The sequence below is a fragment of the Scyliorhinus torazame genome, chromosome 18 (assembly GCF_047496885.1).
Source record: "Scyliorhinus torazame isolate Kashiwa2021f chromosome 18, sScyTor2.1, whole genome shotgun sequence".
Taxonomy (NCBI): Eukaryota; Metazoa; Chordata; class Chondrichthyes; order Carcharhiniformes; family Scyliorhinidae; genus Scyliorhinus; species Scyliorhinus torazame.
In genome coordinates, this window is record NC_092724.1 from 118,237,470 (window position 1) to 118,251,393 (window position 13,924).

A 13,924-nucleotide genomic window follows, 5' to 3' on the forward strand; every position below is an offset into this window, starting at 1 on the left:
ACCCCTTCAAAAGCCCCACCCTCACACACACTGTACCACTTCAAAACCCCCACCCTCACACACACTGTACCCTTTCAAAACCCCTACCCTCACACATATTGTATCCCTTCGAAACCCCCACCCTCACGTACACAGTACTCCTTTAAATTCCTTCCCTCACACACACTGTACCCCTTCAAACCCCTCACCCTCACACACACTGTACCCCTTCAAAACCCCTAGCCTCACACACACTGTACCCCTTCAAAACCCTCACCCTCACACACACTGTACCCCTTCAAAACCCTCACCCTCACACACACTGTACCCCTTCAAACCCCTCACCCTCACACACACTGTACCCCTTCAAAACCCCTAGCCTCACACACACTGTACCCCTTCAAAACCCTCACCCTCACACACACTGTACCCCTTCAAATCCTCACCCTCACACACTCTGTACCCCTTCAAAACCCTCACCCTCACACACACTGTACCCCTTCAAATCCCTACCCTCACACACATTGTACCCCTTCAAAACCCCTACCCTCACACACACTGTACCCCTTCAAATTCCCTACCCTCATACACACTGTACTCTTTCAAAATCCCTACTCTCACGCACACTGTACCACTTCAAACCCCTCATCCTCACACACACTGTACCCCTTCAAAACCCCTACCCTCACACACTGTACTCCTTCAAAACCCCCACCCTCACACACACTGTACCCCTTCAAAACCCTCACCCTCACACACACTGTACCCCTTCAAAACCCTCACCCTCACACACACTGTGCCCCTTCAAACCTCTCACCCTCACACACACTGTACCCCTTCAAAGCCCCCACCCTCACACACACTGTATCCCTTCAAAACCCCCACCCTCACACACTGTACCCCTTCAAAACCCCGACCCTCTCACACACACTGTACCCCTTCAAAACCCTCACTCTCACACCACACTGTACCCCTTCAAAACCCCCACCCTTACACACACTGTACCCCTTAAAAACCCCGACCCTCTCACACACACTGTACCCCTTCAAACCCGTCACCCTCACACACACTGTACCCCTTCAAAGCCCCCACCCTCACACACACTGTATCCCTTCAAAAACCCCACCCTCACACACTGTACCCCTTCAAAACCCCGACCCTCTCACACACACTGTACCCCTTCAAAACCCTCACTCTCACACCACACTGTACCCCTTCAAACCCCTCACCCTCACACCCACTGTACCCCTTCAAAGCCCCCACCCTCACACACACTGTACCCCTTCAAACCCCTCATCTTCACACACACTGTACCCCTTCAAAAGCCCCACCCTCACACACACTGTACCACTTCAAAACCCCCACCCTCACACACACTGTACCCCTTCAAAAGCCCCAACCTCACCCACACTGTACCACTTCAAAAACCCCACCCTCACACACACTACCCTTTCAAAACTCCCACCCTCACACACACTGTACCACTTCAAATCCACTACCCTCACACACACTGTACCACTTCAAAACCCCTACCCTCACACACACTGTACCCATTCAAAACCCCTACCCTCACACATTTTGTACCCCTTCGAAACCCCCACCCTCGCTTACACAGTACTCCTTCAAATCCCCTACCCTCACACACATTGTACCCTTTCAAAACCCCCACCCTCACACACACAGTACCCCTTCAAATCCCCTACCCTCACACACATTGTACCCCTTCAATACCCCTACCCTCACACACACTGTACCCCTTCAAACGCCCCACCCTCACACACTGTACCACTTCAAATCCACTACCCTCACACACACTGTACCCTTTCAAAACCCCTACCCTCACACACATTGTACCCCTTCGAAACCCCTACCCTCACGTACACAGCACCCCTTCAAATCCCCTACCCTCACACACATTGTACCCCTTCAAAAGCCCCACCCTCACACACACTGTACCCCTTCAAACCCCTCACCCTCACACACACTGTACCCCTTCAAACCCCTCACCCTCACACACACTGTACCCCTTCAAAACCCCTAGCCTCAGACACACTGTACCCCTTCAAAACCCTCACCCTCACACACACTGTACCCCTTCAAATCCTCACCCTCACACACACTGTACCCCTTCAAAACCCTCACCCTCACACACACTGTACACCTTCAAATCCCTACCCTCACACACATTGTACCCCTTCAAAACCCCTACCCTCACACACACTGTACCCCTTCAAAACCTCTACCCTCACACACACTGTACCCCTTCAAATTCCCTACCCTCATACACACTGTACCCTTTCAAAATCCCTACTCTCACGCACACTGTACCTCTTCAAACCCCTCATCCTCACACACACTGTACCCCTTCAAAACCCCTACCCTCACACACACTGTACTCCTGCAAAACCCTCACCCTCACACACACTGTACCCCTTCAAAACCCTCACCCTCACACACACTGTGCCCCTTCAAACCTCTCACCCTCACACACACTGTACCCCTTCAAAGCCCCCACCCTCACACACACTGTATCCCTTCAAAACCCCCACCCTCACACACTGTACCCCTTCAAAACCCCGACCCTCTCACAGACACTGTACCCCTTCAAAACCCTCACTCTCACACCACACTGTACCCCTTCAAAAACCCCACCCTTACACACACTGTACCCCTTAAAAACCCTGACCCTCTCACACACACTGTACCCCTTCAAACCCCTCACCCTCACACACACTGTATCCCTTCAAAAACCCCACCCTCACACACTGCACCCCTTCATAACCCCGACCATCTCACACACACTGTACCCCTTCAAACCCCTCATCTTCACACACACTGTACCCCTTCAAAAGCCCCACCCTCACACACACTGTACCACTTCAAAACCCCCACCCTCACACACACTGTACCCCTTCAAAAGCCCCACCCTCACACACACTGTACCCTTTCAAAACTCCCACCCTCACACACACTGTACCACTTCAAATCCACTACCCTCACACACACTGTACCACTTCAAAACCCCTACCCTCACACACACTGTACCCTTTCAAAACCCCTACCCTCACACATATTGTACCCCTTCGAAACCCTCACCCACACGTACACAGTACTCCTTCAAATTCCTTCCCTCACACACACTGTACCACTTCAAAACCCCTACCCTCACACACACTGTACCCTTTCAAAACCCCTACCCTCACACATATTGTACCCCTTCGAAACCCCCACCCTCACGTACACAGTACTCCTTCAAATTCCTTCCCTCACACACACTGTACCACTTCAAAACCCCTACCCTCACACACACTGTACCCTTTCAAAACCCCTATCCTCACACATATTGTACCCCTTCGAAACCCCCACCCTCGCATACACAGTACTCCTTCAAATTCCCTACCCTCACATACATTGTACCCTTTCAAAACCCCCACCCTCACACACATTGTACCCCTTCAATACCCCTACCCTCACACACACTGTACCCCTTCAAACGCCCCACCCTCACACACTGTACCACTTCATATCCACTACCCTCACACACACTGCACCCTTTCAAAACACCTACCCTCACACACATTGTACCCCTTCGAAACCCCTACCCTCACGTACACAGTACCCCTTCAAATCCCCTACCCTCACACACATTGTACCCCTTCAAAACCCCCACCCTCACACACACTGTACCCCTTCAAAACCCCTACCATCACACACATTGTATCCATTCAAAACCCTCAGCCTCACAAACACTTTATATCCCTTCAAATCCCTCACCCTCACACACACTGTATCCCTTCAAACCCCTCACCCTCACACACACTGTACCCCTTCAAAACCCTCACCCTCACACACACTGTACCCCTTCAAATCCCTACCCTCACACACATTGTTCACCTTCAAAACCTCTACCCTCACACACACTGTACCCCTTCAAAACCCTCACCCTCACACACACTGTACCCCTTCAAAACCCTCACCCTCACACACATTGTACACCTTCAAAACCCCTACCCTCACACACACTGTACCCCTTCAAAACCCCTACCCTCACACATGCTGTATCCCTTCAAAACCCCCACCCTCACACACTGTACCCCTTCATAACCCAGACCATCTCACACACACTGTACCTCTTCAAAACCCTAACTCTCACACCACACTGTACCCCTTCAAACCCCTCACCCTCACACACACTGTACCCCTTCAAACCCCTCAACTTCACACACACTGTACCACTTCAAAATCCCCACCCTCACAAACACTGTACCCCTTCAAAATCCCCACCCTCACAAACACTGTCCCCCTTCAAAACGCCCACCCTCACACACACTGTACCCCTTCAAAAGCCCCACCCTCACACACACTGTACCACTTCAAAACCCCCACCCTCACACACACTGTACCCCTTCAAAAGCCCCACCCTCACACACACTGTACCACTTCAAAACCCCCACCCTCACACACACTGTACCCTTTCAAAACCCCTACCCTCACACATATTGTATCCCTTCGAAACCCCCACCCTCACGTACACAGTACTCCTTTAAATTCCTTCCCTCACACACACTGTACCCCTTCAAACCCCTCACCCTCACACACACTGTACCCCTTCAAAACCCCTAGCCTCACACACACTGTACCCCTTCAAAACCCTCACCCTCACACACACTGTACCCCTTCAAAACCCTCACCCTCACACACACTGTACCCCTTCAAACCCCTCACCCTCACACACACTGTACCCCTTCAAAACCTCTAGCCTCACACACACTGTACCCCTTCAAAACCCTCACCCTCACACACACTGTACCCCTTCTAATCCTCACCCTCACACACTCTGTACCCCTTCAAAACCCTCACCCTCACACACACTGTACCCCTTCAAATCCCTACCCTCACACACATTGTACCCCTTCAAAACCCCTACCCTCACACACACTGTACCCCTTCAAATCCCTACCCTCACACACATTGTACCCCTTCAAAACCTCTACCCTCACACACACTGTACCCCTTCAAATTCCCTACCCTCATACACACTGTACTCTTTCAAAATCCCTACTCTCACGCACACTGTACCACTTCAAACCCCTCATCCTCACACACACTGTACCCCTTCAAAACCCCTACCCTCACACACTGTACTCCTTCAAAACCCCCACCCTCACACACACTGTACCCCTTCAAAACCCTCACCCTCACACACACTGTACCCCTTCAAAACCCTCACCCTCACACACACTGTGCCCCTTCAAACCTCTCACCCTCACACACACTGTACCCCTTCAAAGCCCCCACCCTCACACACACTGTATCCCTTCAAAACCCCCACCCTCACACACTGTACCCCTTCAAAACCCCGACCCTCTCACACACACTGTACCCCTTCAAACCCGTCACCCTCACACACACTGTACCCCTTCAAAGCCCCCACCCTCACACACACTGTATCCCTTCAAAAACCCCACCCTCACACACTGTACCCCTTCAAAACCCCGACCCTCTCACACACACTGTACCCCTTCAAAACCCTCACTCTCACACCACACTGTACCCCTTCAAACCCCTCACCCTCACACCCACTGTACCCCTTCAAAGCCCCCACCCTCACACACACTGTACCCCTTCAAACCCCTCATCTTCACACACACTGTACCCCTTCAAAAGCCCCACCCTCTCACACACTGTACCACTTCAAAACCCCCACCCTCACACACACTGTACCCCTTCAAAAGCCCCAACCTCACCCACACTGTACCACTTCAAAAACCCCACCCTCACACACACTACCCTTTCAAAACTCCCACCCTCACACACACTGTACCACTTCAAATCCACTACCCTCACACACACTGTACCACTTCAAAACCCCTACCCTCACACACACTGTACCCATTCAAAACCCCTACCCTCACACATTTTGTACCCCTTCGAAACCCCCACCCTCGCGTACACAGTACTCCTTCAAATCCCCTACCCTCACACACATTGTAACCTTTCAAAACCCCCACCCTCACACACACAGTACCCCTTCAAATCCCCTACCCTCACACACATTGTACCCCTTCAATACCCCTACCCTCACACACACTGTACCCCTTCAAACGCCACACCCTCACACACTGTACCACTTCAAATCCACTACCCTCACACACACTGTACCCTTTCAAAACCCCTACCCTCACACACATTGTACCCCTTCGAAACCCCTACCCTCACGTACACAGCACCCCTTCAAATCCCCTACCCTCACACACATTGTACCCCTTCAAACCCCTCACCCTCACACACACTGTACCCCTTCAAACCCCTCACCCTCACACACACTGTACCCCTTCAAAACCCCTAGCCTCAGACACACTGTACCCCTTCAAAACCCTCACCCTCACACACACTGTACCCCTTCAAATCCTCACCCTCACACACACTGTACCCCTTCAAAACCCTCACCCTCACACACACTGTACACCTTCAAATCCCTACCCTCACACACATTGTACCCCTTCAAAACCCCTACCCTCACACACACTGTACCCCTTCAAAACCTCTACCCTCACACACACTGTACCCCTTCAAATTCCCTACCCTCATACACACTGTACCCTTTCAAAATCCCTACTCTCACGCACACTGTACCTCTTCAAACCCCTCATCCTCACACACACTGTACCCCTTCAAAACCCCTACCCTCACACACACTGTACTCCTGCAAAACCCTCACCCTCACACACACTGTACCCCTTCAAAACCCTCACCCTCACACACACTGTGCCCCTTCAAACCTCTCACCCTCACACACACTGTACCCCTTCAAAGCCCCCACCCTCACACACACTGTATCCCTTCAAAACCCCCACCCTCACACACTGTACCCCTTCAAAACCCCGACCCTCTCACAGACACTGTACCCCTTCAAAACCCTCACTCTCACACCACACTGTACCCCTTCAAAAACCCCACCCTTACACACACTGTACCCCTTAAAAACCCTGACCCTCTCACACACACTGTACCCCTTCAAACCCCTCACCCTCACACACACTGTATCCCTTCAAAAACCCCACCCTCACACACTGCACCCCTTCATAACCCCGACCATCTCACACACACTGTACCCCTTCAAACCCCTCATCTTCACACACACTGTACCCCTTCAAAAGCCCCACCCTCACACACACTGTACCACTTCAAAACCCCCACCCTCACACACACTGTACCCCTTCAAAAGCCCCACCCTCACACACACTGTACCCTTTCAAAACTCCCACCCTCACACACACTGTACCACTTCAAATCCACTACCCTCACACACACTGTACCACTTCAAAACCCCTACCCTCACACACACTGTACCCTTTCAAAACCCCTACCCTCACACATATTGTACCCCTTCGAAACCCCCACCCTCGCGTACACAGTACTCCTTCAAATCCCCTACCCTCACACACATTGTACCCTTTCGAAACCCCCACCCTCACACACACAGTACCCCTTCAAATCCCCTACCCTCACACACATTGTACCCCTTCAATACCCCTACCCTCACACACACTGTACCCCTTCAAACGCCCCACCCTCACACACTGTACCACTTCAAATCCACTACCCTCACACACACTGCACCCTTTCAAAACCCCTACCCTCACACACATTGTACCCCTTCGAAACCCCTACCCTCACGTACACAGCACCCCTTCAAATCCCCTACCCTCACACACACTGTACCCCTTCAAAACCCCCACCCTCACACACACTGTACCCCTTCAAAACCCCTACCCTCACACACATTGTACCCATTCAAAACCCTCAGCCTCACAAACACTTTATATCCCTTCAAATCCCTCACCCTCACACACACTGTATCCCTTCAAATCCCTCACCCTCACACACACTGTACCCCTTCAAAACCCCTACCCTCACACACACTGTACTCCTTCAAAACCCCCACCCTCACACACACTGTACCCCTTCGAATCCCTCACCTTCACACACACTGTACCCCTTCAAAATCACCACCCTCACACACTCGACCCCTTCAAAACCCTTACCCTCACACACACTGTACCCCTTCAAAACCCCCACCCTCTCACACACTGTACCCCTTAAAATTCCCCACCCTCACAGGCACATTGTACTCCTACAAATCCCCCACTCTCACACACACACTGTAGCTCTTCAAACTCCCCACTCTCTCACATACATTGTACCCCTACAAATCCCCCACGCGCACTGTACCCCATCAAACTCCACCCTCACCCTTACACAGACTGTACCGTGTCCAACTTCCCACCCTCACACATACACTGTACCCCCTACAACATCCCACACTCACACATACACTGTAGCCCATCCAAATCCCATCCTCGCTCATAGACACTGTACCCCATTCATCTCCCCATTCTCACACATACACTGTACTCCTTCCAATACCCCCACACTCACACACACTGTACCCCATTCAAATTCCCACCCTATCACACACTGTACCCCATCAAACTCCCCACCCTCACACACACTCTACCCCATCCAACTCCCCACCCACACATACACTGCACCCCTTCTAACTCTGCACCCTCACACATACACACTGTACCACATCTAACTACCCACCCTCTCACGCACGCTGTAACCCAGGCATTGTCAAACTCAGGGGCGCGACCCACGGGCGGGTGTCGGAAGGGTCGCGGAGCCATCTGTCGCGGCGCTCCCGATCGCGCACATCCACGCGCAACAGCCGGCTTTTAATAATGCAGGCTGCGAGCGGCCTTCAAAATGGCCAGGAACAGTTAAAAAAATTCGGCCGCACTGCGCATGCGTGCCCGATGCGCACCGATCATCGGGCACGCATGCGCAGTGTGGCCACGTTTTTTTATATGGTCGCAGCCTTTTTTTTTCAAGATCAGGGGGCCAAAGGGACCATTGTGGCCAAAGGGACCCAAAACCATTACCTCCATTTTTGTCAGCAACAAACAAGGTAAGAGAAAATGGTGGGCTACGCAGGTCGGCAGGCATGGGTCGCGCAGGTCAGCCGGCGTGGGCCGCAAAAATCGGCCGGCGTGCGTTGCAAAGATCGGCCGGTGTGGGTCGCGAAGGTCGGCCGGTGTGGGTCGCGAAGGTCGGCCGGTGTGGGTCGCGAAGGTCGGCTGGGTTGGGTCCCGAAGATTGGCCGGTTGGTAAAAATGGGTCCCCGTGAGGCAGCATGGTGGCGCAGTGGATAGCACTGCTGCCTCATGGCGCCGAGGTCCCAGGTTCGATCCCAGCTCTGGGTCACTCTCGGTGTGGAGTTTGCACATTCTCCCCGCGTTTGCGTGGGTTTCGCCCCCACAACCCAAGGGATGTGCAGGGTAGGTGGATTGACCATGCTGAGTTGCCCCTTAATTTGAAAAAATTGGGTACTCTAAATTTATATAATTTTTAAATGGGTGCCCGGAAAAAAAGTTTGAAAAACACTGCTGTAACCAGTCCAACTCTTACTGCAAGATCCAGTGGTTTGCTGGGTTAGGAATTCCCTGGATGAATGGTTTCTATTCTCTATTTTCTTTCCTCAGTGTCTGTGAGAATTTATTGATCCAGTGTCACGGAGACTTGATAAAGCAGCTTCTCGGGGTTGCGGGGCGGGGGGGGGGGGGGGTCAGAAATCTAGTGTCAACGGAGCCGTGGGTCGATTTTGTTTGAGAGAATGGGGCAGAATTGTCATTGAAACAGAAGTCAGTGGTTTGTTTCTGCTGTCTTCAATAATTGGATGTCTAAACAGGATTGCCAGCTCTGCCCCCGCCCCTCCCCCCGCACTCCTGCCATTGGTCACCCAACATGTCAATCATCACAGAGCCCCACCTTCACATAGATTATCAATGTGTTCTGGTTTTGAGATTTGGAAATCCAGTCGCCCTAGCCAGATCATAGAATTTACAGTGCAGAAGGAGGCCATTCGGCCCATCGAGTCTGTTCCAGCTCTTGGAAAGAGCACCCTAAGCCCACACCTCCACCCTATCCCCGTAACCCAGTAACCCCACCTAACCTTTTTTTTGGCCACCAAGGGCAATTTATCATGGCCAATCCACCTCATCTGCACATCTTTGGACTGTGGGAGGAAACCGGAGCACCCGGAGGAAACCCACGCACACACGGGGAGAGTGTGCAGACTGCACACAGTCACACAAGCCGGGAATCGAACCTGGGACCCTGGAGCTGTGAAGCAACTGTGCTAACCACTGTGCTACCATGCTGCCCACAGATGTTGGAATACTGATGTCACTCTGCTCCCTGTGTATTTTTCAGCTTCCTCTTCATCGCCGAGGTTTAATCCGGATCTGGAACAGGCCAGGCCCCACACCAGTGGTGAGGAGGAGTTGCAGTTGCAGCTCGCACTGGCTATGAGCAGAGAAGAAGCTGAGAAGGCAACACAGGTAAAGCAATCATTAAGAAACAGATTCCTTTCAGTTTCAATTTGATTGTTCCCAACCCTCAGAATGTACACATCTGCCACATTCATTGCTATCGCACTGCATCTATACACCCTGAATGGTTAACATACAACCTTCAGATTCAAAGCATTGGAGGGTCAGTTCTGAGGGAGCACCGCACTATTTGAGGTTCAGTACCACAGAAGCGCTGCACTGTCACAGTGTCAGTAATAAGGGAACGCCGCCCTGTCAGAGGATCAGTAATAAGGGAACGCCGCCCTGTCAGAGATTCAGTGCTGAGGGAACGCTGCACTGTTAGGTTCAGTGCTGAAGGAGTGCTGCACAGTCAGAGGGTCAGTACTGAGGGAGTGCTACACTGTCGGAGGGACAGTACTGAGGGAGTACCACACTGTTGCAGGATCAGTACTGAGGGAGCACTGTAATGTTGGAGGGACAATACCAAGGGAGCGCCGCACTGTCGGAGGGTCAGTGCTGAGGGAGCGCTGCAATGTCAGAGTGTCAGTATTGAGGGAGCACTGCAGTGTCGGAGCATAGGCACTGAGGGAGTGCTGCAATGTCGGAGGGGCAGGACTGAGGGAGTGCCACACTGTTGGAGGGTCAGTACTGAGGGAACACTGCAGTGTCAGATAGTCAATACTGGGAGCGCTGCAATGTCGGAGGGTCAGTACTGAGGGAGTGCCACACTGTCAGAGGTTCAGTACTGAGGGAGTGCCACACTGTCAGAGGGTCAGTACCGAGGGAGTACCACACTGTCAGAGGGTCAGTACCGAGGGAGTGCCACACTGTCAGACGGTCAGTACTGAGGGAGTGCCACACTGTCAGAGGGTCAGTACTGAGGGAGTACTGTAATGTCGGAGGGGCAGCACTGAGGGAGCACTGCAATGTCGGAGGGGCAGTACTGAGGGAGTGCCACACTGTCAGAGGGTCAGTACTGAGGGAGTGCCACACTGTCAGAGGGTCAGTACTGAGGGAGTGCTGCATGTCGGAGGGGCAGCACTGAGGGAGCGCTGCAATGTCAGAGGGTCAGTACTGAGGGAGCGCTGCAATGTCGGAGGGTCAGTACTGAGGGAGCGCTGCAATGTCGGAGGGGCAGCACTGAGGGAGCGCTGCAATGTCGGAGGGCAGCACTGAGGGAGTGCTGCAATGTCAGAGGGTCAGTACTGAGGGAGCACTGCAATGTCAGAGGGTCAGTACTGAGGGAGCGCTGCAATGTCGGAGGGGCAGCACTGAGGGAGTGCTGCAATGTCGGAGGGGCAGCACTGAGGGAGTGCTGCACTGTCAGAGGGTCAGTACTGAGGGAGCGCTGCAATGTCAGAGGGTCAGTACTGAGGGAGCGCTGCAATGTCGGAGGGGCAGTACTGAGGGAGCGCTGCAATGTCGGAGGGTCAGTACTGAGGGAGCGCTGCAATGTCGGAGGGTCAGTACTGAGGGAGTGCTGCAATGTCGGAGGGTCAGTACTGAGGGAGCGCTGCAATGTCGAAGGAGCAGTACTGAGGGAGCGCTACAATGTCGGAGGGGCAGTATTGAGGGAGCGCTGCAATGTCGGAGGGTCAGTATTGAGGGAGCGCTGCAATGTCGGAGGGTCAGTACTGAGGGAGCGCTGCAATGTCGGAGGGGCAGTACTGAGGGAGCGCTGCAATGTCGGAGGGTCAGTACTGAGGGAGCGCTGCAATGTCAGAGGGGCAGTACTGAGGGAGCGCTGCAATGTCGGAGGGGCAGTACTGAGGGAGTGCTGCAATGTCGGAGGGTCAGTACTGAGGGAGCGCTGCAATGTCGGAGGAGCAGTACTGAGGGAGCGCTGCAATGTCGGAGGGGCAGTATTGAGGGAGCGCTGCAATGTCGGAGGGTCAGTACTGAGGGAGCGCTGCAATGTCGGAGGGTCAGTACTGAGGGAGCGCTGCAATGTCGGAGGGGCAGTACTGAGGGAGCGCTGCAATGTCGGAGGGGCAGTAATGAGGGAGCGCTGCAATGTCAGAGGGGCAGTACTGAGGGAGCGCTGCAATGTCAGAGGGGCAGTACTGAGGGAGCGCTGCAATCTCAAGGGGCAGTACTGAGGGAGTGCTAGCCAATATTTATCCCTCAATTAATTTGAGAGAAACATTATCACATTGCTGTTTGCGGGATCTTGCTGTGTGAAAATTGGCTGACATGTTTCCTACATTCCAACAGTGACTACACTTCAAACATAATTTATTGGTTGTAAAGCACTTTGAGTCTGTCCCAGGTCATCGGAAGGAACAATATAAATGTAAACCTTTCATTCACAAATGAGCCGAGTACATAAACTGCCCAGCCTTGTTAGATCCGAGATTGCACTCCATGTCTGCGTGGGTCTCACCTCCACAACCCAAAGATGTGCAGGTTAGGTGGATTGGACACACTAAATTGACCCTTAATTGGAGAAATAAATAATTGGGTACTCTAAATTTATTTTTGAAAAGATCCTGGAATGCGAACACCAAGCTGAGCCAGTTCACCACACTGAGGAAACGCAGGGACCGACAATCCCGCCTGGCGTCTTGGAGCCTCATTCAAACGGAGCGAAGGTTGATGGTCTCGGGCTGACTCACTCCGGCTCTATTATTGACCAATCCATGGCTGGAGGGAGCACAAGGGAATTTAAACCTGTGAGGCTCCTGTGTATCCCCAGGCCTGAATGTGAGATGCTGCTCCATTGCCCTCAGACATCCGTACGATAGAGTTAAGTGTGGCCAGTAACAGTCGGCTAGTGAGAGCCCGATCAGTCAGATGGAGAGCGAGCTGGCACTGACCGGTCAGTTACAGAGAGAGAGCTGGCACTGACCGGTCAGTTACAGAGAGAGAGCTGGCACTGAATGGTCAGTTAGAGTGAGAGAGCTGGCACTGGCTGGTCAGTTAGAGAGTCAGAGCTGGCACTGAATGGTCAGTTAGAGAGAGAGAGCTGGCACTGAATGGTCAGTTAGAGTGAGAGAGCTGGCACTGACTGGTCACTTAGAGAGACAGAGCTGGCACTGACCGGTCAGTTACAGAGAGAGAGCTGGCAATGACCGGTCAGTTACAGAGAGAGAGCTGGCACTGACCGGTTGTTACAGAGAGAGAGCTGGCACTGACCGGTCAGTTACAGAGAGAGAGCTGGCACTGACTGGTCAGTTACAGAGAGAGAGCTGGCACTGACCGGTCGTTACAGAGAGAGAGCTGGCACTGACTGGTCAGTTAGAGAGAGAGAGCTGGCACTGACTGGTCAGTTAGAGAGAGAGAGCTGGCACTGACTGGTCAGTTAGAGAGAGAGAGCTGGCACTGACTGGTCAGTTAGAGAGAGAGAGCTGGCACTGACCGGTCGTTACAGAGAGAGAGCTGGCACTGACTGGTCAGTTAGAGAGAGAGAGCTGGCACTGACTGGTCAGTTAGAGAGAGAGAGCTGGCACTGACTGGTCAGTTAGAGAGAGAGAGCTGGCACTGACTGGTCAGTTAGAGAGAGAGAGCTGGCACTGACCGGTCGTTACAGAGAGAGAGCTGGCACTGACTGGTCAGTTAGAGAGAGA

General features: G+C 52.9%; 1 protein-coding gene across 1 annotated transcript in view; it reads left to right on the forward strand.

Annotated features, from left to right (window-relative positions):
• LOC140395448 (epsin-2-like) overlaps positions 1-13,924 on the forward strand; it is a 204,543-nt gene that overhangs the window by 112,200 nt on the left and 78,419 nt on the right. The window contains 1 exon segment of the mRNA XM_072483217.1: positions 10,258-10,385. Coding sequence (XP_072339318.1) covers positions 10,258-10,385 — 128 coding nt within the window.